The sequence below is a fragment of the Mus caroli genome, unplaced genomic scaffold, assembly GCF_978045245.1.
Source record: "Mus caroli unplaced genomic scaffold, Mus_caroli_1 scaffold_15, whole genome shotgun sequence".
Taxonomy (NCBI): domain Eukaryota; kingdom Metazoa; phylum Chordata; class Mammalia; order Rodentia; family Muridae; genus Mus; species Mus caroli.
In genome coordinates this window covers 96,170,948-96,198,201 of record NW_028227270.1, presented here as the reverse complement: position 1 = coordinate 96,198,201, position 27,254 = coordinate 96,170,948, and the positions used below count along the sequence as shown (strand labels likewise).

At 43.9% G+C, this 27,254-nt stretch overlaps 1 protein-coding gene across 4 annotated transcripts in view; it reads left to right on the top strand.

Annotated features, from left to right (window-relative positions):
* Gpld1 (glycosylphosphatidylinositol specific phospholipase D1) overlaps nucleotides 1–27,254 on the top strand; it is a 53,761-nt gene that overhangs the window by 5,982 nt on the left and 20,525 nt on the right. For 3 of the 4 annotated variants that reach the window (XM_029468336.2, XM_085831201.1, XM_021179909.3), the window contains 12 exons: nucleotides 70–385; nucleotides 4,937–4,992; nucleotides 9,926–10,004; nucleotides 12,183–12,280; nucleotides 13,100–13,210; nucleotides 14,329–14,377; nucleotides 15,758–15,812; nucleotides 19,195–19,302; nucleotides 19,501–19,528; nucleotides 19,612–19,751; nucleotides 23,205–23,270; nucleotides 25,106–25,229. In XM_029468336.2, the coding sequence (XP_029324196.1) occupies nucleotides 289–385; nucleotides 4,937–4,992; nucleotides 9,926–10,004; nucleotides 12,183–12,280; nucleotides 13,100–13,210; nucleotides 14,329–14,377; nucleotides 15,758–15,812; nucleotides 19,195–19,302; nucleotides 19,501–19,528; nucleotides 19,612–19,751; nucleotides 23,205–23,270; nucleotides 25,106–25,229 (1,011 nt within the window). In that variant the 5' untranslated portion in view covers nucleotides 70–288. Of the gene's footprint in view, nucleotides 1–69; nucleotides 386–2,491; nucleotides 2,511–4,936; nucleotides 4,993–5,278; nucleotides 5,350–9,925; nucleotides 10,005–12,182; nucleotides 12,281–13,099; nucleotides 13,211–14,328; nucleotides 14,378–15,757; nucleotides 15,813–19,194; nucleotides 19,303–19,500; nucleotides 19,529–19,611; nucleotides 19,752–23,204; nucleotides 23,271–25,105; nucleotides 25,230–27,254 lie in introns of those variants that run through there. The other variant, XM_085831202.1, reaches the window with a different exon arrangement.

Genomic DNA, 27,254 nt, shown 5'->3' with positions numbered 1-27,254 from the left:
GGTGGGATGATAAGGTGCCTCCAGCCAAGGCTTTTAGGTCCCAGCAGAGTGCTTTCTCTCCCCTCCCAGGTGGACAGTGTGTTTGCTGTTCCGGAGACGCTAAACAGTGGGTGATTCCCCGTCGATTTCATTGGAAAACAGCGTTATTTTGAAACGAGGCTTGGTTTCCTGTGTCAGTGACCTATGTAGAGGGAACACACCGAGTCCGTGCCTGGATTTGGGAGTCATAGTTTGGCTTCAGCTTAGATTGTCCCCACGTTAGCAGAGCAGCTGAGGAGGAATGACAACATGTCTGCAGGCAGGCTGTGGTCTAGCCTGCTGCTTCTGCTGCCTCTTTTCTGTTCTAGAAGTTCATCTTGTGGTCTCTCAACACATGTAGAAATAGGTAAGTACTGGGCTGTGTGTGTGTGTGTGTGTGTGTGTGTGTGTGTGTGTGTGTCTGTCTGTCTGTCTGTTTTACAGACAGGGTCTCCTGATATAGTTCTGGCTACCTTGGAAGTCACTATGTAGAACGGGCTAGCCTCAAAGTTGAGATGAACTTCCAACCTCTCTCTCCTGAGTGCTGAGATTATGTGAGTTCGACACCCATTCCTGCCCCCTTCGTGTGTTAATTTTTGAAGATTATTTTTACTATTATTATTTTTTGGTGTGTGTGTGTGTAAGTGTATGCACGTGAGTGCAGGTGCCCTTGGAAGTCAGAGGCATCAGAACTAAGATTACAGGCAGGTATGAACGACCCAACATGGGTGCTTGTGATCGAATAATGTCCTGTCAAGAGCACTGTGTACCCTTAACCGCTGAGCCATCTCGCCATCCCTCTTCATGTTATTAAAAGGACAAGAATCCACCAATAAGCTTAAGAAAAGAGATTGAAAATCTATCCCACATATTGACACAACTCTTTCTCCTTTGGGAAGTGGCCTGACAGTGGAGAGGAGAGAGGGAGACTGGGAATATCCAGGGCTAGGAAATGGTAGGTGGGTTGGTGGGGGGATAGCTAGGTGAGAGAGCTGAAGCCCCTTAGGCTCCTTTATGTGAAGCCACTGGGTGTTCCTCGCACGGGATAGTGAGGAAGCGAAGAAAGTCACAGAACGAGGAGAGAAGGAAGGTGGATGTCTATGGCAAGGGTGTGAGACTAGTTTTGTGCTTTTATATTTCCAAGGACAGGCTTTTCTAGGTAGATGTAAAACGCCATGTGTGGCCATTGGAGCGAGTCCCTGAGTGGCTGTTAGTGGCTCTTATGGGTATGACACATCATTTGAGCTTTAAGGTCACCCTAGTTTCCATCACTCACCTAAGTTATTTCCCACGGGTTAAGTGCTACCTATTGGCCTTAGGATGCTTGGCTTCAGGGAGGTAGGACAACGAGTGAGGTTGAGTGTTTGTTACCATTACAGGAGTCCAGCCTAGCATCATAGGAATTATGAGGAGGCTACAGACTCCAGTATGCCTGACTTTAGAGGCAGTGGCTGAGTGATCTTGACTGTGCTGGTTAGTTCTTGTCAACTAGACAAATCTGGGAAGGGGGAATCTCTGCCGAGGAACCTCCTCCATCAGATGAGCCTGTAGACAAGTCTGTGGGGCATTTCCTTCATTCACGATGGATGGAGGAGGTCCAGTTCACTGTGAGCAGGAGATGTCTGGGTGTATACAAAAGCAGGCTGAGCAAGTCTGAGAGAGCAAGCCAGTAAACAGTGCTCCTCCCCGGTCTCTGCCTCAGTTCCTGCCTCCAGGTTCTTGCTTTGAGTTCCTGCCCTGATTCCCCTCAGTGAAGGGCTATGATTGGGATGTGTAAGCCAATTAAATCTTTCCTCCCCAAGTTGCTTTTGGTCATGGTGTTTATTTCAGCAATGAAAATCAAACTATGACATAGATAGTGGATTTAGATAAGTGAAAAAGGGGAGGGCCTTTTAAACTTATTTTTTTCTAATTAACGTATAACTGACAAAAATAAACTGTATAAATTTAAGGTATGTGATGTGATAGGATATGTTGATAAACTAATTAAAATGCTTATTACTTTGCATAGTTACCATCGTAAGCATATGTGGTAGGTCTCTTCTAACGAAGGGATTTGGTTCTTATGAAATATATTTGTGATTTTTTTTTAATGTGTGAGGAATGTAAAGCAATTCATAAAACAACTAAAATAAGAGTACATTCTACAGTGATTTTTAAGACTAATTTTAGGTATTTTTAATATTCTGTGCTTTCTTTTGTTTTAATAAAGATGATACAGGTATATAAAAAGGTGTTATAGTTAAGCCACCTCTATCAGTTACAAAGAGGGACTAGGTTACAGATGTAATAGGAAAAGTTACTAGCATAAAGTAAATGTAGATTCTGAGCCCTGGCAGGCAGGATCCTAAGATCATAGTTACCAGTGTAAAAGGTTACAGCAGACCTTGGCCCTGGCCCAGACCCGGCCTTCCAGTCTGCAGGGAAGGAAATGGATTCACTGTTTCAGACTCCCTGGTGGGTGGTCTGGCCCAGAATGCTGTGTCCCGACAGTGAGTCAAACATTTACTGCTGAAAGCAAGTCAAGAAACAAAGGGAAAGGGACACAGACTGCAACTATTAGACCTGCTGTAAACTAGACGTGTTGTTCTGAGAAAGGCATGGTGCCTGTAGCTGGGGGGGTGGGGTGGGAGTGGGGGGCTGGGGAAGGGGAGGGGGGCTGGCAAAGGGTCTGGGTGGGTGGGGGGGCTGGCAAAGGGTCTGGGTGGGGGGAGGGAGGATGTAATGAATTCTTAGGGATCTTCCAATTCTAAGCTAAAATGACAGAAGCCCAAGGAGAACACATGTAAATGAAAATATTTTTTTCTTTTTCTTTTTTTTTTCTTTTAAATCCTTGGAGTAAAACAAAAATCCTTAGAGTTTCTGTGTTGGTTCCTGATGGATAGATAAATCCTAATGGACATTTAAAAATATCTAACCAGGGTGTGGTTATACCCATAGACCTAGCAATGGGAAGACAGAAGCAGGAGGGGAGCTGTGAGTTCCCGGCCAGCTTAAGTTACAGAGTGAAACCATTGTTTTAAACCTGTTTCTATAAATGAAATCAAATCTGCACAAATTCTAAGATTTTTTTTTTTTGTATGAAGGGCAACTGAAATTCCACCTTGTATTTAGTAACGACTTAGATGACATAGCACTTTTTTTTTTTTTTTTTTTTTTGATTTTTTATGTGAGGCCTGAGTGGAAGACTGGTTCTTATGTCAGACCATTTCTAGAATTGTCCTCATTCCGTGGTTTGTGTTAAGAAAAACTGGGATCCTGAATCTGAATGCTTTGTATGTTTTGTGATTTCATTATTGGGGTATCAATGTATACAGTAGAGGAGAGGCTTTTTTGATGTAAAAAAAAAAAAAAAGACTATGATTCAGGGCTAGAGAGATGTTTTAGAAGTTAAGAGAACAGATTGCTCTCCCAGAGGACCTGGGTTTGATTCTGAGCACACCCACATGACAGCTAACTACTGTCTGTAACTCCAGGGATCCAGTGCCCTCTTCTAGTCTCTGCAGACACTGTCTGTATGTGGTGCACAGACATGTATGTAGGCAGAACCCCCATGCACTTTAAACCAAAACTTTAAAAAAAAAAGACTGTGGGGGCTGGTAAGATGGCTCAGTGGGTAAGAGCACCCGACTGCTCTTCCGAAGGTCAGGAGTTCAAATCCCAGCAACCACATGGTGGCTCACAACCATCCTTAACGAAATCTGACTCCCTCTTCTGGAGTGTCTGAGGACAGCTACAGTGTACTTACATATAATTAGTAAATTTAAAAAAAAAGACTGTGATTCACAATAGAAATAGATGTTGCTGCTCAGCGGGAGTTCCAAGGAGTATCAACCCTCCCACTTATGCTAAGATTCAGGTTGGATCTCTGCACATCTGCATGGGGGGTGGAGTACGCAGCTTTCTGAGATGATTGTCCTTCCAAAGTATTTCAGTGATGAAACACACTTGGGGACCATTGATCAGCCATGCTTTGGGGCCTATTTATTTATTTATTTATTTATATTGTGTTTAGGGTTCTCTACCCAGCTTTGAGGTAAATACCATGACAGTTTCTGTTTCCCAAGTTCCTCCCACATGACTGCCCCTGTGTCCTCGCTCAGTATTTGCTTCATGTGGTCCTTTCAGCTAACCTGTGAGGTAACATTTTGCTTTCATCTCACAGAGGAGGAACCGAGGTCCACAGTGTTAGGTAACTTGCCCAGGGTCATAGAGTTAGTTAAGCAGGACATTTAAATCGCAGTACAAATTTGATTTGTGTTCTAATAACATAAATATTTAAAATCGTGCCTAATCTGGACATGATAAAACTATGCCTTTAATCCTAACACTTTTGAGGGGGCAGGTGGAAGGAGGCTCTGGAAGTTCAAGGCCAGCCTGGTCTACAAACTTCCATGCCTGCCAGGGCTACACAGAGAGACCCTGTGTCAATCAATCACTCACTCAATCAATCAAACAAACAAATAAAGCAGTTCTGCCTAAAGAAAACCTCAAGTGAGTGCAATCTTACCTTTTATCTCCTTTTCTCCATATTTTGCAACTTAAAAAAATGTGGTTTTCTTAAAAAAAAAATCTGTGCAAGCTAGAGAGATGGTTCAGCAGGTAGAAGTGCTCCATGTTCTCACAGAGGAACCATGTTCACTTCTAAGCTCCCACATTGGGTGGTTCGCGGTGGAGCCACAGTGGAGTTATGCTGTGCATAACTCCAGCTCGGAGGAATCCTAGGGCCTCTCTGGCCTCCATGGGTAACTGCACTTATGCACATATATGCGCACATATACACAGACACATATACACAGACACATATACACAGACACATATACACAGACACATATACACAGACACATATACACATAAGTTAAAATGATCTCTGGTAAATACAGTTGAGCTTAGCTCATATGGTATTCATTTCTTGCAGGACACAGGGCTCTGGAGTTTCTTCAGCTTCAAGATGGACGCATTAACTACAAAGAGGTAGGGAGCTGAATTTCTGTTGATGGTATTTACGTTTTCCTCTGTGGATGCCAAACAAAGGTCTAGACAGATCCTTAAGTTAATCCTAAGAGTTGTCTTTATAAACCTAATGTTGTGGTTAAAACATACATATGTCCAGTGCCACTCAGACATTATATGGGTATGTATACAAATATATATGTCTATCCATGTAAATTTAAAATACTTTAGAACTCAATGATTTAAATAATATAATTTATAACTTGAAATCATGTTCTTTCTTTGCTTTTTGCAATATTTGTTGTAGAACCCAGGGCCTTGTGCATTCTAGGCAATAGCCTTACCAGTGAGCTACATCTCTGGCCTTTGAAATAATTTGTAAGTTATTTTATTTTGTTGTTCTTATAAAGAGAGGTTGTGCTTGAGAGAAATTACTTATTTTCTATGTTTTATAACTATTTGTTGTACACATTTTATCATCAAGAGGAGCAGGGACTCTCTCTCTCTCTCTCTCTCTCTCCCGTGTGTGTGTGTGTGTGTGTGTGTGTGTGTGTGTGTGTGTATTGCTAGAAACTGAAGCCAAGGCTATGCATGTAACAGATAAGAGTTCTAGCCTCAGCTTGAACTCGGGAGCCAGGGGTCTTCACGAGGAAATGTGCTATTTCTGTGTCTCCTCCCACCTGTAGGATTATATATATATATGATGGGTCATTTGTACCCATCCTTACATCGCTTTAACCCATTGTGTTCCCATGTATCGTTCCTAATTGTATAATACTGCTGCTGCTGTTACTACAACTACGACTACTATTCATATGATATATAACATTATGTGGTAATATTGACTCTCAAAAACTGACTTTGGTAAGAGTGGTTGACATTCTTTTGTGATGTCAGAACTGACTCAGCCCATTGGTCCGATGAGATGACTCAGCAGATACTTGTTGCTGAGCCTACCAACCTGAGTCATCCCTAGAACCCAGACAGTAGAAGGGGGGGGGGGAAACCCCAAACAAACTACTTCTGAATGTTGCTCTCTGACCTCTACATAGGGACGTCCACGGCACACATACATTACTACTGTTATACACATAGACACATTCGTATACATCTAGACTAATGTACTGCAGAGTCCACAAACTTAACATAGTCTCTCTTTGGAAAGTGCAAATAGCTAAATGTAAAAAGAAGGGCGGATGGATAGACAGGCATAGTAGCAAGTCCTGGAAAGGTCATGGGCGCAAGCACTTCCTCCTCATTGAATTGGGGCTTGCTAATCTCCGGGCTCTTCAATGCGCTCCTTAAATGTTTTTAACATTACATTTATTTATCTATCTTGTGTGTGTTTTCTTGGGGGCGGTATGTGTCTTTCTCTGGCTCAGGTGTGTTGTTGTTTGCATTCCTGCAAGCTTCCTTGTGCCCAGCTGTCCCCAAACTGTAGCTTTGTCCTCTGGAATGCTATGGAGGTGTCATTGTGTGGGCTGAAGCTGGACAGCAACATCAGAGTCTGATTTCAAGTTCCTGGCCGGGGTGGGGAAGCCCAGTGAGAGGTCAGGTTGCTCAACCGACCTTCCCTACCAGACAAGATAAAGCCAGAGCATTTCTGGCTCAGGACAAAAAGGTCCCCTCCTTTTAAGTTAGAGTTTCTGGGACCTGTCTGGGGCAGGGGAATTCTAGTTTTTACATTCCACTTTTGGAGGAAGATGTGAGACAGGAAGGCTTGGACAAAAACCATATTCATGCATATGTACTTCACAGCACACAAAAAGCAACTAGCCTTAATTACTCGTGTACTTAAATGGAAAAAGTTTGATAAATATTCCAATTTGATAGAGCTTTTCCTTTCATAGTTTACTTTATATTCCTTTTCACCCTTGCCAATTTGGTAGATAAGCAGAATTGTCTGGGCGGGGTGCTAAACGCCTTTCCGACTTTGGGAGGCTGAGGCGGAAGGATCAGATGAAGGTCTTTCTTTACTATATGCTAATCTCAAAGCCAACTTAGATGATGAGAGACTGTCTCACAAAAGGTTGTTTTTCTCTAGGCTTAAGGCGGTCTTTTAATCATTAACTTATTAATAAGGTTCAATATATTTCAAGAGGGTAGAAACACTTCCAGTACCTCATCTGTTAATTGCCTGTGTCTAATAATGGTTTATTATAATAACCCCCTTTCTCTTGATATGAAAGAAAGGCTTAAAATAAACCCAGCTCCTAAGGTGGAGGCTGCTAAGGGGATTTATGTTTTTAATGTGTGTGTGTGTGTGTGTGTGTGTGTGTGTGTGTGTGTGTATCACATGTGAGCATGTGCCCATGGAGAGAGGCCATAGAGGGTGTCAGATCTCCTGGAGCTGGAGTTATAGGCAGTTCTGAGTTCCCTGATGTGGGTCTTGGGAACTGAACTCTGGTCCTTTAGAATAGCAACAGGTGCTCTTAAGCACTAAACTGTTCCTCAAGCTTGTTATTTATGATTTTTTAAGTGACAAAAGTCCAGCTCTCTGGCTGGTGATATATCTCAGTGGGTAAAGATCCTCTCTATCAAAGCTGGGGACCCGAGTTCAAGCCCCAGAACCCACAGGGATGGAGGGAATTGCTCCTGAAAGCCACCCTCTGACCCCACACGTGTGCTGTAGCACACATTTATCATACAGGTACACACACACATACCTACACATGGATAATAATGATAAATATTTTTCTTTAAAAAAGAAAAGAAAAGAATTGCACCACCAGGGCTGGAGAGATGGCTCAGTGGGTAAGAGCACCCGACTGCTCTTCCGAAGGTCCGGAGTTCAAATCCCAGCAACCACATGGTGGCTCACAACCATCCATAATGAGATCTGACTCCCTCTTCTGGTCTTCTGGAGTGTCTGAAGACAGCTACAGTATACTTACATATAAATAAATAAATCTTTAAAAAAAAAAAAAAAGAATTGCCCCACCAAACTTGACTGCAGATTGTGTCCTTCACCGTCGTCCTTTTGCAGACCACAGAAGCCATGTTAGAAATTATTTAATCTCAGTTGCAGTTTCTACTCCACCTTTGATCATTCAGTTCCAGGATAAAAGACATACAGCTTTTATTAATATAATAAGCCTTAATCAGCACTAGAGCCAGGCAGATATTTACACTCTAAGCTTTTAGAATCTGCTTTCCCATCATTAACCCCAAATTCTAATTTGCTATCTTCCATCAGGGCTGCTCTTCACTTCAGTTGGCCAGCCCACGTGGCCATGCTTTCCTGACTCACCTAACCCATGGCGTCTATCTTCTCTCCACCTTCTCTGTCTCCCCTCATGGCTCTCCTCAGACTCCCAAGTCCGGAAACCCCAAACCCCACTTATCTCAATACTACCCACTATAGGCATTTTTATTCACCAATCAGAGATAACTTGGGGGGCCAGGTCGTGTAGCATCACTTGGGTCTATGTGCAGATTCTCTTGTCCTTGGGGGCAACCAGGCCTGAGGGCCAGTATTACAATACATAGCAAAAGGCCAAACCTCAACAGAAGCTCTTGAGCTAGCTTATGCAGGGGGACTAATAGCAAGAAGCTAGAGAAGCGGCTGTCACAATAAGAGCCCAAGGAGGAGCTCCAATGTGTCTAGAAACATGTAATAGTTTACAATGTAAGAACATGTAATAGTACTGAAAACCGTCTGTGTGCCAGTTGTTATAGCCACTGCCCTTGCTGGCTAGTCGCAGATTCAACAGACTTAATGCAGTCTTGCTTTGGAAAATACAAATCTGCCTTGATTGCCAGTTCCAGCCCTTATAACCTCAGCCCGTGCTCCCAGTGAACCTGATGTGCGTGTTCTGCCTGCAAGCACTTGGTTGCTGGTGCCCCACCAGGAGCCCTGCATCTCTGCTGCAGAAAACTCTCAGGCTTCCAGGCTAGTAGGAGAAGCAGGAGGGCTCTGCGGAAGAGGTTTCTGTTTCCCAGCCTGGGGTCTGAGCTCGCCACACCATTAGAGTCAACAAAGACCCGAATCAGCAAGTTCCACAGAGACCATCCTAGAGAAAAGGCCTGCTATCCACTGTCACCTCATTTTTAAGGGCAAAGGATATCTTTGTATCCCTCTGAAGCACGAGGGAAAATGAGAGGGGGAGGGGAGGTAAAGCCCAAGTGGTGTAACCTTGCACACGCACACAGCATTTGTTGTTGCTACCTATACATTTGTGTTAAATCGTGTGTGTGTGTGTGTGTTTGGTTTTCCCAGGCAGGATTTCTCTGTGTAACCCCGGGCTGTTCTTGCTCTGAAGACCAGGCTGGCCTCAAACTCACAGAAATCTAATTACCTTTGCTTCCCAACTGCTGGGATTAAAGGCATGCACAACTACCCTGCATAGATGTTTACGTAAATGTGTGTGTGTGTTTGTGTGTATGTGCGTGTATATCTAGGTATCTATATATTTCTCATTTCACAGTAGATCATTGAAAAGCTTGTCATAAACCAATTTTGGATCAGCTGACTAGCCTTAGAGAAGGCCAGGTATGGTGATTTGTACAAGCCTGTAACTCTAGCTCTCCAGGCGTAGATCAGGAGTTCAAGGTCAGCTTTGACCACATAGAAATTTCAGGCCAGTTGGGCTACAGGAGGTCTTGTGTCAGAAAACAAAAACACATAAAGAAGTAAAAAAAATTTAAAATAGCCTTAGCAGAATTCTACTCCATTAGAGAAACAAAAATAGAAAATGAAAGATAGTAAAATCTCAACAGGTGGGTTTTGCTACTTTTTAAACTTGCCTGTTACACAGGAAAGTCCCTGAAGTTATTATATATACTGTATGCTGATGAAATATGTATGGGGTTTTAACAGTTACCCTTGCCTGCCTTTTTCCTTCATCTGTTTATGTCTGGTGTAGTTCTAATCTTTCATAGCTAGAAGCACATGGGGCCAACTCTCCCAGCTCTGACTCCAGCCCTCTAATTGATGCATTCTCTTGTTTGTCAGCTGATCTTAGAGCACCAGGACGCATATCAGGCTGGGACGGTGTTTCCTGATGCCTTTTATCCTAGCATCTGTAAAAGAGGTAAGGGGCATGTTTTCAGAGGGAGTGATGCCGCATTTGCTGGTTAACAGGAGTTTAAAAATTGTATATTTTGTAAGCTGGAGAGACAGCTCAGTAGTTAAAAGTGTATACTGCTCTTGAAGATGAGGTTTCAGTCCCTGCAGCCATGTTGGGTGACTCATAACCACCTGTAACTTGGGCTCCAGGGCATCTGACATCTTTTTCTGGCTTCTGCAGGCACCTGCACCCTCATGCACATCCTTCACAGACAAACACATGCACAGAATCAAAAATAAAATACAAGTTTATATATAAACATGTCTGTAAAAGTGTTCACCGATGACTTTAAGTGCTTGGGCATAGAAATTCTGGGAATTTTGCTTCGTGATGGTATCTGGTCTGAATGTCTCTCCTTGCTTTACTGCTTTGTGGCAGTCCCTTCTGTTTGTCAGCATGTGACTCTCAAAAAAGGTTTCCTACAGTCTCCGTTCTGTGTCTGTGCTATAGCAGCCTCCTCCCTAGGCTGTTGTGATATTAATGATGTCACTGCCCAGTCGAAAGTCTAAGTCAGTTGAGTACTTTGAGGGGAATTTAAGAGAACACCATTCCTAAAGGTGTGGGCAGCATATAAGGAGTCGCCACCTGCAGGTGATGCAGGGGAATGATGACATCATTGTGCTGAGGGGCCCTTCATGGTGGGGACCACTTGACAGGAGTGGAATCTGTAGCTAAGGGTCATAGCCAGCCTCCTTCCGTTCTACAGCAGAGGAGCTGAGAATATAAATCCTCAGACTTCCCATTCCCTCCTTTTTTCTTCTCTCATTATTGATTCTGTCAATTGGCCAATCCCAACCCAACTAAACCCATCCAAAGCCAGGGCACAAAGAAGCCAGCCGAAACACCTGAGTGCTGGTATTGAAGGCGTGCACCACCACTGGCTAAACCCCATCACTTAACAATCTGGTTTAACAACAGTGAAATACATGCTGAGGTGCTGCCGTCTCCTGTACTCAGGATCTCAAGCACCTGTGCTCACACTCACGCCTTACGTAGTCAAACACATAAATCCTTAAGCTAAGCTTGGTGTTTCTTGAGTTTATAAGCAATTCTTTCTGTTTTCCTCTCTGTCATTTTTCAACGCTACTGCTGTTGCCTGTAGGTCATAGTTCTTCTCTCTAACCTACCATTTCTCACTTGGCAAATCCTAAGCAGCATTCAGTGAGTCCTACTGTCCCTTGATCCTCTGACAGTCCCTTGAAACATTAATAAAAATACATGGAAAAAAGGGAAGATTTTGATCATTAAATCTAAGAAGCTCTGCTCAATGTGTGAGGGCCTTCAAAGTAGACAAAACACACAACACTCTACACTAAGAAGTTTAGATTATCTATCTATCTATCTATCTATCTATCTATTTACAATCTTTTCCTCCCTCCCTTGTCTCTCCATTCTTCTTTCCTTCCCTCCCTACTTCTCTCCCCCCACTTTCTTTTGTGATAGTCTCCTGTAGCCAAGGTACAGCCTCAAACTCACCATGTAGCTGTGGATGACTTCAAACCCCTAATCCTCCTGCTTCTGCCTCCACCTTCTGAGTGTTGGGATTGCAAGTATGTGCCAGCATGCTTGGCTATCCACATTTGCATAAACCAGTTTATGCTCTCCTATGTGGTATAAAGATTAGGACCAGAATATGAGAGAGAAAAGTCACTTAAAATGAATAATAGGGAGGGTGTGTGTGAGAGACGGCTCAGTGAGTTGAATGTGCTCGCTTCCAGGTCTGATGACCTGAGTTTCATCCCTGGGACTCACATAGTGGAAGGAGAAAATGGATTCCTGCAAGTTGTTCTTGTTCTTTGGTTTCTGTATGAGTCCTGCTATGCAGGTGTGCGTGTACACACAGACCTACCTACCGCAAACAAGTGTAACAACAACAACAACGATAGAAGTAAATTAAAGGAGAGTGACGACATGAGATAAGATATCAGAATATAGCACATTGTTGGGGAAGGATCCTTTGAGTGACTCTTCTAAAATTACACCTGGTCCTTCTGCTCCTGAGGTGTCCTTGGAGTCAGAACTGAGGAAAGAAGGAATTGGGGGGAAAGTGAAGGGAGCCAGCAACACAGTGGGTGGTCATGGGAAATTTGAGGAGACTCTCAACATTTTAGGCTCCACAGCCAAACTTTTTTGTTTTATTAGGAAAATATCATGACGTTTCTGAGAGGACTCACTGGACTCCATTTCTTAATGCCAGCATCCATTATATTCGGGAGAACTACCCTCTGCCCTGGGAGAAGGTATGCACGCACTCCCACCTCCATGGAGTCACCACTGCACTGCCAAGTACTGCTGGGTTCACTCCATTTGGCATCTCTGCTGCCCAGATGAGGATAGCTCATTGCCACTTGACCTGCGGTGCCATGCACACCAGTGGGGATGCAGCAGATGCCTAGTTGTTGGGGCCGGCCTGCGGCTCTCATGTCTGGGTTAGAGCCAGGGAAGCAGCCTGGAGCTGAAAAAGAAGAGGGAACCTAGGCGGGTCGAGAAATAATGGAACCAAGACATGCTAGTCTGTTCAAGGTTCAAATGTTTAAAAATAAAATCTGCGCTTATAAAGAGGGAAGCCCATCCATCCCCAGTCACGTCAAGTTTCTTGATGTAGAGATGTGAAGTTGTCAGAACAGCCTTTTAGCAGAAACTCGCCAAATTCAGTTTGTAGTAAACTCCGGAAAATCTTGGAGAACCGGTTTGGCCTCAGGGCAGGTGGCAGGCAGTGTAACATCAAAGGAGAGGGATGAGAAGCAGCACAGCAGGTGGCCCCAGTGGCATAAGGTCTGAACGAGCCTGCCTAGGCTGCAGGAGGTTACAACTAGTCAACCCTTAACGTTATCGGCCATTTAGCTCCGATGCCTAATGAATCTGAAAACCTTCCAAGACACTACGCAGTATTCCAGAAAGTCTGGTGTACTTTCCTGAATCCAGAAGCTACGCGATTCACCTGCTTCTAGTTCTTTGTTAAGGCTCAGTAATGGAAGTTAATTCATGTTTGTTAAAGCCTCCCAGGGAATCATCATATTAACCCAACACATAAGACTTGAATTTGCTTTTCTCCCCAGGACACAGAGAAGTTGGTGGCTTTCTTGTTTGGAATCACCTCCCACATGGTCGCTGACGTCAGCTGGCATAGCCTGGGTATTGAACAAGGGTTCCTCAGGACAATGGGAGCTGTGAGTACTTGTCACTACGAGGGTGCCACTGTCAAACCCTGACCAACACTGGGTAGGGTGAGCAGTATCTCAGAGATAAGAGTGCTTGCTTAACAGGCAAAGCCCTGGATTTGATCCCCAAATCTACAAATAAGACTGGATTATTTTAAGGAAAAGGAAAAGCTTAGCTTGTCCACACATCCTGTGAACATCTGGCTAGAGTTTTGACTTTTAAGAAGTTGTTATTATATTAATTCCTTTCACTGTTATCACCTTTAAAGACACACCCACAAGACTGAAATGGACTAAGGTGCTGCAAACAGGGGCAGGTGTGTCTCTGCAGTGTCTTTGAGGCTGTGTGTCTGATTAAGGAAAGGACTGATTGCCACTTGGCTCTCTTCAAAATAGCTCCCAAACAGAGGGCTGCGGTCTCTCCTAATAACTAGACTGAAAGACCCTATTGCCTGTGAGTTGTTGTATTCGACTTTGGGCATTTTTAATTAAGATTTTAATCTTCATTTTTATTTTATATGTGTGGATGTTTTACCTGCACGTATGCCTATGCAGCATGTATACACAATGCTTGCAGAGGTCAGAAGAGGGCATTGGATCTCTCTGGAACCGGAGTTACAGACAGTTGTGAGCTGTCATGTGGGGCTGGGGATCAAACTCAGGTCCTCTGGGAGGGTGACCAGTGCTCTTAACTACTGAACCATCTCTCCATAGCATATAAGATAATGGGTTTCGTCATGATGGTATGTATACACACACACACACACACACACACACATACATACATACATGTCAGTGCACCTTGCTCATATTTATGCCTTTTATCATCCTCCACCCACGTTAGTCATTTTAGTTGCTACAAACCCTACTCTATTGGACCTGTAATCTGAACTCCATTTGAAAAGTTGTTCACCCCAGGGAGACACAACTGTCTGCAGCAGTGTTGTTATCCAACTCAGTGGACAACACAGACAAGAGGGAGAATGTTATTGTGAAGGCCAAACACCAAGATACACTTCTGCAGTTCCCCAGGAGAGGCTGTCACCTCCCCTTGGCGTGTCTGATTCGGGGTGACATTCTGGGCCACAGTCCATGACATTCACCACGTACTTCTCTTTGTTCCTCAGATCGATTTTTACGACTCTTACTCCGACGCTCACTCGGCTGGTGACTTTGGTACTGTCCATTCATTCTTCTCATATGTCAATTACTTTTCTTAATTTATTTGTTAGTGTGCATGCAAGTGTGTGTGTGTGTGTGTGTGCGTGAGCATCTGTGTTGTCATGGACATGATGTGTGTGTGTGCGTGAGCATCTGTGTTGTCATGTACATGGTGTGTGTGTGCTTGAGCATCTGTGTTGTCATGGACATGATGTGTCTGTGTGTGTCATGCGAGCCACAGTGTGCGAGTGTGAAGGTCAGAGGACCACATTATGAAGTGGTTCCCTCCACTTTTCTGTGGGTTCTGGGAATTGAGCTCAGCCTTACATAGCAAGCACTTTTACCTACTGAACCACCCTGCCAGCCTTATATGCTAAATATTTTTCTAATTTTATTGCTAAAATCTATCAGAACATAACACAGCAATGCAACATGGAGATGCATTTCTTTTCTTTTCTTTTTTTGAGACAGGGTTTCTGTGTGTTGTCCTGGCTGTTATGGAACTCTAGCTTTGAACTCACAGAGGTCTCCCTGCCTCTGCCTCCAAGTATTGGGACTAAAGGCATGTGCCACCACCCCAAGCTAAGGGGCCAGATTTCTAAGTGGGTGCATTAATGTATTTTTTGTTGTTGTTTAAAAATATGTATTTTGTTGTTGAGAAATTTATGAGAATATAATTTTATGAGAAAATAATTTTATGAGAAAATTTTTCTTATATGTTGGATTAAACGCCATCTGCTAGATTAGTCGTAGTCACCTGTACCTCAGCTTCCAATTGCTGAACTCTTTTTTCCAGTGGTAATGTACATGTTAGTATTTATTTGAATAGACTTGTATGGTCTATCTTAAAGTAAAATAAGTTCAGAGCTATGTGTGGTGGCACACACCTGTAAGTCCAGCAGTTGGGGAGCTGAATTACAGGAGGATTCCTATAAGTTGAAGGGCAGCACTAAGCAGAGTGGACACAGGCCAGCCAAGGCTACACAGTGAGATCCTGTTAAAACAAGCAAAAAGATAGCAAACAGAATTATTTCACTATGCTTTCATAATCCATTCATGTCACTAGCTAAGATTTGTTGTTGTTGTTGTTTGTTTTGTTTTGTTTGAGACAGGGTTTCTCTGTGTAGCCCTGGCTGTCCTGGAATTCACTCTGTAGACCAGGCTGTCCTTGAACTCAGAAATCTGCCTGCCTCTGCCTCCCAAGTGCTGGGATTAAAGGCGTGCACCACCACCGCCCGGCTTCTAGCTAAGATTTTTAAAAGAGAGCTTTTTCTTTAAGGCAGGTCTGAAACAGAATGAGTAGCTACGGGAATAGTCTGGTTTGTGGGAATGTGGGCTGGAAGAAGCTGTCTTGTCACTAACCCACAGATTGTAAATATTTTTCTCTTGCCGTAGGAGGAGATGTGTTGAGCCAGTTTGAATTTAATTTTAATTACCTCTCACGGCACTGGTAAGACCAACATTCTTTTAAATATGTGGTACCAAAATAGAATTTATGACTTGCTGGATTTGTTTTTTAGTTTATAGCTTATTTTCCTACTGGTTTGTCTTTTTGTTCCCTCTCTCTCTGTCTCTCTCTCTCTCTGTCTCTCTGTCTCTCTGTCTCTCTCTCTGTGTGGGTGTGTGCACGCACGCGCGTGTGTGTAATTTTACCCTTGTTACTAGCTAATGAACCTAGGGCTTTCTGGATGTTAGGCAACTACTCTGTTACTTTGCTAAGTCCTTAGCGACTTCATTTTTTCTTTTCTTTTCTTTTTTTTAAATAGTGTTTAAAAATTTGAGACAGGGTCTAACTGAGTGTCTCAGGCTTTGACCTTGGGGACTCTCTAGCTTCAGCCTCTTAAGCAGCCTGGGTTACTGGCCTGTGTTACTACTTCTGGCTTTGCCGGTGTTTTTGCATAGTGTTCTGAATATATAGCTTCTACTATCTCACCATTTTGTCAAATTACTTCTTAAATTATGCTTGTACACTTTGTAGTGTGTATTAATACTTAGGGTGTGTTTTATTCATTATTGAGGTTTTTGTTTGTTTTTTCAGTTTTTTGAAACAGGGTTTCTCTGTGTAGCTCTGGCTGTCCTGGAACTCACTCTACAGACCAGACTGGCCTCAAACTCAGAGATCTGCCTGCCTTTGCCTCCCAAGGGCTGGGATTGAAGGCTGACTAATCGAATTTGTTAATCCATAGTAGTTGACTATATCTGTTCTCCTTGGTTGTGGATGCTTCTGGTGTCTTTTAAAAGCAATAGTCTACCTTTAAGGCATGATTCTATGTAGTCTTCTAAAACCTTTATGGCTTTAAAAAAGATTTATTTTTATTTGTGTGTGTGTGTGCCTGTGTGTGTGTAACACTTCCATGCAGTTGTTTGTTAAGGCTGGGAGTGACCTGGATCCCCTGAAACTGGAGTTGCAGGTGGTTGTGAGTTGTCTGATGTTGGGAAACAAACCTGGGTTTTCTGGGAGATCAGGAAGTCTTTTTACATTTAATTCATCTGGACATTTTTTTGTAAGCTGAAGTATAAATTTAATTTACCTTCCCCATCGAGGTGGCTGGGTGTTCTAGAACGAGTTTCTCGTTAGTCTACTCTTTCCTCCCTGGTCTGCAGCAAGCCTGTGTGCTTTCCTTTCTCTCCTCCTGGCCAGAGTAACTGTCCCTCAGGAACACTGCTTCTTTCTGTCCCTGTGGCTTTGCTGTACGTCAGCTTCTAGAAGGGCAGAGCTTCCTCTTTGTCGTCTGTCTTAGTGACCATTGAATTGTGAAGAGACACCATGACCAAGGTAACTTGGAAAAGAAAATATATAACTGGGAGCTTGCTTACAGTGTCAGAGTCCATGACTGTCACCGTGGGGAGTGCCGTGGCAGAGAGAAAGACAGAGAGACAGACAGACAGACACAGAGAGATACACACTCAGAGAAAGAGGAGAGGTAAAGAGAGATAGAGAGAGACAGAGCCACAGAGAGAGAGAGACAGAGAAGCAGACAGACACTGGGCCTGGACTAGAACCACACATTCAAGTATTTGAGCCTACCGGGGCCATTTTCATTCAAAGTATCTCCCTTCTTTAAAAGTATGTTTTATCTTTGCTCTTTCTCGTGGAATTTAGGATAAGGCTAATTAATGTGTTTCAGGAAAAACTTGTTGGAATTTTGATGAAAGTTTATTGACTGCAGCACAGCTCTGCCTCAGCAGAGAAACGTCTTTGAGTAGTGGATGAAGGTTAACACAGACACAGCTGCTCAAAGGGTAGAGAGTGAGTGCTAAGAAGTGACCATGTCCCGTGTCATGTATGAGACATCTGTATCACTCAAACCCAAGACTCAGGGGCCTTCTGAGAAGAGGGCGTGGAAAGACTGTAAGAGCCAGAGGCCAGGGAGGACTCTCTAGGATGAATGCATGCACAGACTCATAGCATCCCTGGTTGCCTGCACAAGAGCAAGCCAGCCAGCATTCCAACATGGAGGAGGGAGGGACTCATGGGCTGCCACTCACTGTGGAGGAGTCATTGGCAGTTGATGGCTGCTAGGGGAGTTGTCTTTAGGGACAGGGTCCCTAGCAGGTTGGCCACACTCTGGTGGATGGCCCCATGTCCCTGCTCGTCTATCTGCTTCCTACCGTCAAACCGCTGTAGCTTCTGAGGCTCATCAGACACCAACAGAGTAAAGCTGGCTCTCGTCCTTGCTTGCTTCCAAATATTCCATTTTCTATTTGGTTTTGGACTTTGGACTTTGGACTTATTATTTTTCATTACTTTCTTGCTTGCTTAGTGATTCATTAAAACAAATATTTTTGTTATTTCTTTTTGCCTGTTAAGCCATTTTTATTGCAAAGGTCATTGGTGCTCTTATAAGCTAAAAATGGGCTTCTTAATTCCTTCTTTCTTGTTAACACACATAAATCAATTTTAATCTCATTTTTTATTTTTTGTATCTTTGATTTTATTATGGAAATCAGATTTTATCTGTTGTTATATTCTTGTTTAGTCTGGGGCTTTTGAGACTGAAATAAAAATGACTCTATACATCTGATTTTAAAATACTGCTCTCCTTCCAACTAAATAGTTAATGCCTATGAGCCAAAAACTGGGTCCAGAGTTCTTTCCCTGGATTTCTTCTGTGCATCTAAATTAGTACACCCAAAGGGGAGCCATATCTGGTGCTCAGGCCTATAAGTGCAACACTCAGAACGCTGAGGCAGGAGGACTGCTGTGAGTTGGAAGACATCCTGGGATTCACAGAAGTTCTAGTCCATCCTTGATTACAGAGTAAGATACTACTTAAAAACCCAAATACACCCTTGCTCCACACATATCCAAATATAACCCTGCACCACACACCACACACACACACACACACACACACACACACACACACACACACACGCACACGTGCACATATGCATACACAAGCTCATGAACCCACACACATACACATTAGCAATTCATGAGACTAATTTTCATGAACTCTGAATTCACAAAATTGAACACTTTTTTTTACACTTGATAATTTGATAATTTCTGATATTTAAATATCTTTTCATAAATTATTTGACTAAGGCACCTATTCTTTTTTTGTTGTTGTTGTTCTGCATCATTGGGAAACTTACTTACTGTCCCTGTGAGACTCAGTTTCCTTTTATGTAAAATGGGAATATAATGGTATCAATCCCTAAGTGCCACTGGCAAAGTTAAATGACCAGTGCTGATGCTTGAATTTGAGTGTTGAATTCGTGACACAGAATCAATCATGGGACACTGGGAGCTTGTGCAGCTCCTGCAGTTGTTCCTGTTGTCATCAGTGTCAGAACTCACGCGTCTCCCTTTCATTTGAACTCAGGTACGTGCCCGTCAAGGATCTTCTGAGAATTTATGATAATCTCTATGGCCGGAAAGTCATCACCAAAGACGTCCTTGTTGATTGCACGTACCTTCAGTTCCTGGAAATGTAAGTGTGGACCAGAAGGGACCTCTCTGAGTACCCTTTTCGTATTTTAGTTCAGGGGTTGCATTTCGAACTTATGGACTTCGCTTCTGTCAAGGCAGTTGAGAGGTAGAAGATGCACATGGCTGGGCTGTCTCTTCATTATTTGCTTCATTTTTCTATAGCCACTGCAGCTCATGAAGATTCTTATTTGTGTTGCAGGCACGGGGAGATGTTTGCTGTTTCCAAGGTAAAGATGCGCTTTTTCTGAATCTTGGCTAAAGGATTGTATGTAGACGGTGCAATGCCTCACTCCCCTGCCTCCTGCTGCAGCTCTATTCCACGTACTCTACAAAGTCCCCATTTCTGGTGGAGCAGTTCCAAGACTATTTCCTCGGAGGTCTGGATGACATGGCATTCTGGTCCACAAACATTTACCGTTTGACCAGCTTTATGCTGGAGAACGGGACCAGGTGAGTTTTGCCTTGCTAGATTCCCCACACAAAGCTTAGCATCTTCAGTTGATGAAACAAAAATCAGTGGAATACAATCTCAGAAGTGTTGTCTGAAGCCATTTGGGGAGAAAACAATGGAAACTATGAACTCTCTAAAACCTGACTGGGGGACACCTGGTTGACTTGGTAAATGCTGTTCTAGTTTTAGGAACAGAGACAGAGAAGCAGATACTGCAGAACTGGGAATCACGGAGAAGTAGCTCACACACACCTTCCCCATGCTCCATAACCAAATCATTGGTGGATGGTTTGTAGAGCACAGCATCACCTTCATTTTGTCATCTTCAGGACCAGAGCTACGCAGAGACCAAACAGAGCATACAGGAAGTTAGATCTTTAGGAAGAACTACCCCTAGTCCTGGGAAGCCACTGTTGATCAGAGAAACTGTACATCATCAGCATTGGATACACATCTTCCCCCACCCCCCAACCCCTGCCCCTGGCTGAGCTGCTGGGATGCTGGGGGTAAGAAGGAAGGGAAACTTTGATGAAGCCCCTGCTTCAGGGAAGGGGTAGCACTTGAAGCTTGGCTGGGCGTGTGAAGCCAGCAGTGGAGATGCAGGCTCTCTGCGCAAGAGCTACTCCCCAGAGCTGGTTCCAGGTCAGGAACTTGGAGTGTGGGTGTTGATAAGTTGATAAGAATAATATGTGATGTGTTCGTAAAAACATTTGCAATATTCACACATTATTAAGCATAATTACACATTGTTGATTTGAAATGAAATTCTCTTAAGTGCTAAGATTGACTTCTGCTTACTCCATGCAGATTTGCTTGGAAGTCTCAGGAAGGGATGACTTGGTAGGGATTAGCAATCTAATATAAATTCTATTGAATTTAACCTGTTCTGCTACGTGTTGTGCATCCATGTGTGTAGACATCTTTGCATGTGAGTGCACGTGCATGCACGAGGAGATCTGAGGTTGATGTGGGTGTCTTCCTCAGTTCCTCTCACCTTGTGACAGGGTCCCTTGCTGAACTCTGAGTTCACTTATTGCAGATTATCCGACTAGCTAGCTCATTTGGAGATCTCATATCTCCATCCTCTGAGCACTGACACTTCAGGTTGGCTCACCTTTCATTTATGTGAGTTCTGGAGATCCAAACCCTTATCTCCACACTTAGACAACAAGTGTTCCACCCTCGGAGTGATCTCCCCAGCTCCAAAGTCTTATTTCAATAGTGATTCAAGTCAGACCTCAAAGCCCTTGCAGTGGAGTTTGGTTGTGTGTGTATATATATATATATGTATATATATATATACACATTCTGAAGCCAGAATGCTCTCCTTTTTTTTTTTTTTTGAGACAGTGTCTGTTATTGATCTGGATCTTGGTGATTAGGCCAGGAAGCTAGGCAGGCTGGCCTTGGAGCTCCTGAGGTCTGCTTGACTCTGCAAGCCCCCATGCCAGGCCATGGGTTCTGGGAATCAAACCCAGGTCCTCATGTTTGCATCCACCGACTGACTCATCTCCCTGGCCTGGATGAGAGTGTTTAGGTTCGTGCAGCCTAGACGTAAAGAGGGTGGGGTTTGGAATTGGAGACATCTCCTTCTTATCACAGAGTTTTATGTCCACAGGTTGTTAAACCTCCTAAGCGCTGATTTCCTGTTAAATGGGGATGCTCACCATCCCGTCTTGATGAAGCTGTGAGGAGTCGGTGAGAGCCCTCATGCAGGCAGCGGAGGGTTTAAAAAGCAAGTGCTTACTAAGTGCTGGCTCCATGATCATGGCTGCTATTAGGTGGAAGTTAAGGTTATATTTATCAAACTCAGAATGTCCAGCCAGTCATAGTAGAGTTAGTGACCTCCATTTCTTCATCCTTCCTCCCTCCTTGTTTTCCTCCCTCTCTCCCTCACCACATGCAACAGTCCTCAAGCCCAGCCCCACTTCTGGGTGACTTTGGACTATTTCTGTACTTAGCTAAGGAAAGACAGGTAGAAAGAAACAGCAGAGGAACACAGTTTTTTTTTTGGTTTTTCGAGACAGGGTTTCTCTGTATAGCCCTGGCTGTCCTGGAGCTCACTTTGTAGACCAGGCTGGCCTCGAACTCAGAAATCCGCCTGCCTCTGCCTCCCGAGTGCTGGGATTAAAGGCGTGCGCCACCACGCCCGGCTGGAACACAGTTCTTATTTCTGTTCTAGCACACAGAGGGGTGGGAGAGGTGGAGGGGAAGAGGGAGAGATATCAGAATTCAGAATTTATGAGAAATTGAAAGTAGGTTCTAGAAACAAATAAACAAAAAAGAATCACAAAAGAAGAAATGCATTTGTTTTTATTTACTAGCCTCATTCCAGCTTGCTAGGAGTACTTACCTTTTAAAATGCACTTTAAAGTGCATTCATGGTATTTGAAGCATACAGTAGGCTTTCCCGAAGAAACAGTGAATGGCCGCATTGCCTTCCAACTCCAGTGGTGGAGCAAGGAGACTCACAGAGAAAGTCTTTTCCTCAGCTCAGAGCTGGCATGATGGGTCTGGAAAACGTGCATGCACACACAGTGAGCCTACTCAGCAGGAAAAATGGGATCACAGCATCTGTAGGAAAATGGAGCTGAAGATGATCATATTAGCTAAAATGAGCCATACTCAAAACATCAAGTTTTCTCTCCTGTGTAGAACCTAGAAAACACAGAAACCATGCAATGTAAGGAGGAGCAGGGTTTGTGAGAGGGAGAAGGGAAGTGGGGAGATGGAAGTGGATGGTGATTGTGGTCTCAGTATGTGATGCATATGAATCCAAGTGTCACTATGAGAACAGTCACTTTACACAGTGAACAAATCCTCCAGAAAGGGAGGGAGCAGGGTTGTAGCTCACTTGGTGGAATGCATGAGGAAAGCTTGCTGCCAGCTCCTCCTCACAGTCTCCCTGGTTCCCTTCCCAGCCCCTGTTTTTCCCTTGCTGTACAGCCCTTGCACTTCTCCTAGTCTCCTCCAGTGGCCTCCACAGATGCGCTTCAAAGTCCTGTTCCTTCCACAGTGTCCACACCCACTCCCATAAAGTCTCTTTTTGAATGAGGTCATCTCTTACATTTTCCAAAGACTTCTCACTTATAGAAGAGATACCTGATTTCCTACTTAATTGCTAAATCTGTAGAATTTTATAACTGGGACCTAGTTTGCATCATATTCTCAGACTCTGGGCATTTCATGTTTGCCTGCAAGCTTGGCAGAGGAGCCCGGAGGGCAGAGGGAGGCTTGGCTAGAGAGACTTGGGCTCTCCATCCAAATGGCCAGGCAGTGAACTCTTTGAGCCTATGGGGGTGGTTTAAAGGTGCCTCCATTGGCACAATGGATAGATGGCACATTGGACTCATAGCAACAAGAGTGAGTTAAAGCACATCACTGATTGCCTGTTACAATCAGCCTTGGAGGGAAGGAAGAAAAGTGCCTAACTCCTTCCACTGTTTCCCCAGTGACTGCAACCTGCCTGAGAACCCTCTGTTCATCTCGTGTGATGGCAGGAGGAACCACACCCTCAGGTAAGTGGGACCAGAAGAGTGCCTCTCTAGATGGGCTGCTGTGGAGATGGTGGAGCCTGGGGTCTTCAGACCAGTGGATGCAGGTTCCTAGTCTAGCCGAGCTGTTTACAGCCAAGTGACTTTTAAACACAGTGGTGATTGTTTTTAAGCTACAACTTTTCTTTCTGACAATGAAGAAAAGACATCTACAGTCCTGGAATACTGACATGGACTACAGATGGTAGCAGGTGTAAGGCAGATGCAGGCAGTGAGTTGCTCACTAAATGCTCATTGGTAGTTTTATGATTATTATTTTGATTTATGAACCTTACCTAGATTCTGTCCTAAAAAAGCATTTTCCTGACAAGGTGAAGAGAAGTGCTCTGTGGAAATTTCTGAGGAATAGGCCTCGTTTATATTGTTAGAGGTGGTATCTCCTGTCAAAGCCAGGTACCAACCTCCAAATCACGATGCTTTCAATAGAAAGGGATACCATCTGTTATCAATGAAATAAAACAATAGCATAAATAATAATAACACTTGGAGATAGTCATTGTATGAGGAACTCAGAGCACATGGCCTGAGAGCTGTCTGCATACTGAATGTGTCATTGTAAACATGGCTGAACATTGGAGAGCAAAGGGCTGGCTGCTCCGAGAATTTACCACAGTGGCCTAACCAGGGCTCAATGAGATGTTTAAGAGGAAAAACCCCGAAATAATCTAGATAGTAAAGTGAGGGCTTTCCCGTGAAACATCCTAAGGAGATTTGGTGTGTTGTAAGAATTAAAAGGTGAAGGAAAGGTTCTATAAAGCCTATTGTTTAATTCATTTAAAATAATTAACTCCAGTCACATATATATTCTTTATGATTGTTGTTTATATGTGTGTGTATGTGTATATATATATATATATATATGTGTATATATATGTATATATAATTTTTAGGTTAAGCTTACTGTCTGTGGCTGTTGGAATCCCTCCTCCTCCTCTGGTATCCCCCTAGGCCTTATTGTTCCCTTACCCTTAAGCATCCTGAAGTGGCTCTTCTAGGTACCTGTGGCATAGGCTGTTTAAGATATGTGATTTTTTTAGGGGGGGGGGTTCGAGACAGGGTTTCTCTGTGTAGTCCTGGCTATCCTGGAACTCACTTTGTAGACCAGGCTGGACTTGAACTCAAAAAGCTCTGCCTGCCTCTACCTCCTAGTGCTGGGATTAAAGGTGTGCATCACAGATGGGCTAGAAAATATATTTTAATGAGATAACTGATTATAGCTCAGGTCAGTCTGCCTGCATGCTGCCATCCTAAGGATGTCAAGAGCTGTCTTGACCTTTTCAGTGAAACATGCAACACATTTATTTATGGTGCGGTATTCTAGAAGTACTTTTACTCCTACTGTGAGCTCTGAGACCACAGGAAATCTCTTCTTCTTCTCCTTCTTCTCCTTCCTTCCTTCCTTCCTTCCTTCCTTCCTTCCTTCCTTCCTTCCTTCCTTCTTTCTTCTTCCTCCTTCTCTTCCTTCTCCTCCTCCCCCTTCTCCTTCCCTCCTCTTCCTCCCTCCTCCTCTTCCCTCCTCTTCCCTCCTTTTTCTCCTCCTCCTTCTTTTTGATGTTGGGTGTTGAACCCAGGGCCCACACACATGTCAAGCACACATTCTGCTATACACACAGCTCCAGACACTTCAAGGTTTGTGAGGGTTGGCTTCTAAGCCTTAGAAATATACTCACCAAAAGATTTTGTGGAATGAAGGCTTTTCTAAAGGTATGTTTTCTGACTCTCCATCTTCTCGATGTTAAAATCCCAGGATCTCAGCTAGTATTACCGTGTTTGATCATTTTATTGTTCTCTCTTTCCAGTGGCTCAAAAGTGAAGAAAAATGATTTTCACAGGAATTTGACCATGTTCATAAGTAGAGACATCAGGAAAAACCTCAACTACACAGAAAGAGGCGTGTTCTACAGCACAGGCTCCTGGGCCCCGGTAAGAATTTCCTGTTATTGTTGAAGGAGGATGGCCCACTTCTCTCAACAGCTTGCCTGTAAAGTCCTTACATACTGCTGTCCACATGAGCATCTCAGCTTGTGACAGGGCACAGTGTTCTTGGTCTCTAAAATGAGTGGTGCATTCCAGAGATGCCCTAAGACACGAAAGTGGTCTAGTTACAGAAGCTCTGTACATCTAGGCTGGTCCTGTTGTGACCCTAGGCAAGTGCTTGCTATGTAGAAGACTTCCTACATAGTTCCATGCTGACAGACACCATTGAGTGTGAAATGTATTCATAGGGCCATTTTCCCCCTCAGACAAAAATCTTACTTCATAGTTAAGGCTGGCCTCAAACTCGTGGCATTCTAGGTCCTCCTGTCTCAGCTTTCTGGGTGCTGGAATTACAGGCATGTCCCACCATGTCCCCCATCACATGGGAACTTTGAGGTCATGTTGCTGTGGGGATGAAAACGAAAGGGAAATGAAAAGAGACTTGATCTTTGGGGAAATGTTGGCCTAATAGCAGACACAGGTCTTCCGTGGGTGTGTGATAAAAGGTGCGCTGGGTTGGCAGCAGGCTAGGAGAGAGGTCTTTCTTACCTCAGAAGTCATGGGGAAGGCACCACGAAGAAGTGGAACTGAGGAAAACCTTAATAGTGGTTAGCATTCCATCAGCAGAAGAACGCATTGCTGGTGATGAGCTGGGGAGATTTCAGGATGTTTGGAGAGTCCAGTATTTGCATTTGCCTGGAACCTAGGACAAGGTTCCAAGACTTGGAAATAGGTCAGTACTGGCTTGTGGTTGTTCTCAAGACCAGAAGGGTTTAGACAACAATGTAAATGTCACACATCAGGAGTGGGATGAGGGAATGAGGAGGGCCGGCTTCCTGAAGGTCAGCCTGCCCAGTCACATGGGATGGTCCCCCTCCAGGTCTGATTAAAGAGCCCATGCTTCATTTCCTACTCCGTTGTCGTGGCCTTAAAAATTCTTACAAGCAGGTTAACAAAAGGCAAGCCTCTGAGCTTTAATTTTGCACTGGGCTCCACAGGTTATGTAACTGGCCCCAAGCTTGGGAACTCCTGCCAACAAACAAAGTGCATGTATGTGCTTGTATTTGTCTCCTAAGGGGAAAATGTCTAAGCAGGAAGTGTGCTAGTTATCTTTCTTGTTGCTGGGGTAAATACCTGGAGAAAAGCCCCTCAAGGGAAGGACGGTTTGTTTTTGATTCCCTGAGGAGGCAGCAGTCTTACTGCAGTGAGAAAATATGGCAGCTATGGCAGTGGGAGCGTGGGGCTGCATGCTCACATCTTCCCAGTCTGACAGGCACTTGGAGGGCAGCGAGGCTAGGGCTTAGTTCACTCCCTCCTTTTTTATTGAAATAAATGGGTCCTCAGTAGATAGGATAGTGCTGTCCCCATCCAGAGTAAGTCTTCCCTCCCCAGTTAAACTTCCCTGGCCTCACAGACATACCTGGGGTGGATCTCCTAGGTGATTCTAAAGCAATGGAGATTAACATCACAGAGAGTTGGTATTCCCAGTGTCTGTCCTGAGGGTTGATAGTTTACTATAGATGATGCAGTGTTTTTCTGCATGAATGCGCAAGCCAGAGCTGAGCATTAGACTAAGCAGTTTGTGTGCAGCCTGCCGGCAGGATGATAGTGGGAAGACAGAGGACATGTTGCTTGTCTGCAGGTCCTTACTTACATTGGTGCTTGTCCTAGCTGGGGCTGGCTGGCCTGCCTTCATATTCTTAGCTCTATCTGTTTTGTTGTACAAGACTGCTGGAGGCTAGGAAGTCTTCTTTGGTCTTATGTCACCCTTGGGTGAATTTAGACTTGTGCTCCCTTGAATTGGATGGATCAAGAGTTTATTCAGCTTGCTAAGGACCACCCTGGTTTGTGCATGTGTCTTTGTAGACAGTACTTCAAGACAATTAGGTAGTTCTATGTGGTGCCCATACTAGTGATCCCACCACTTGAGATGCAGGAGGATTACTGAGTTGAGGATAACCGTGGTTATAG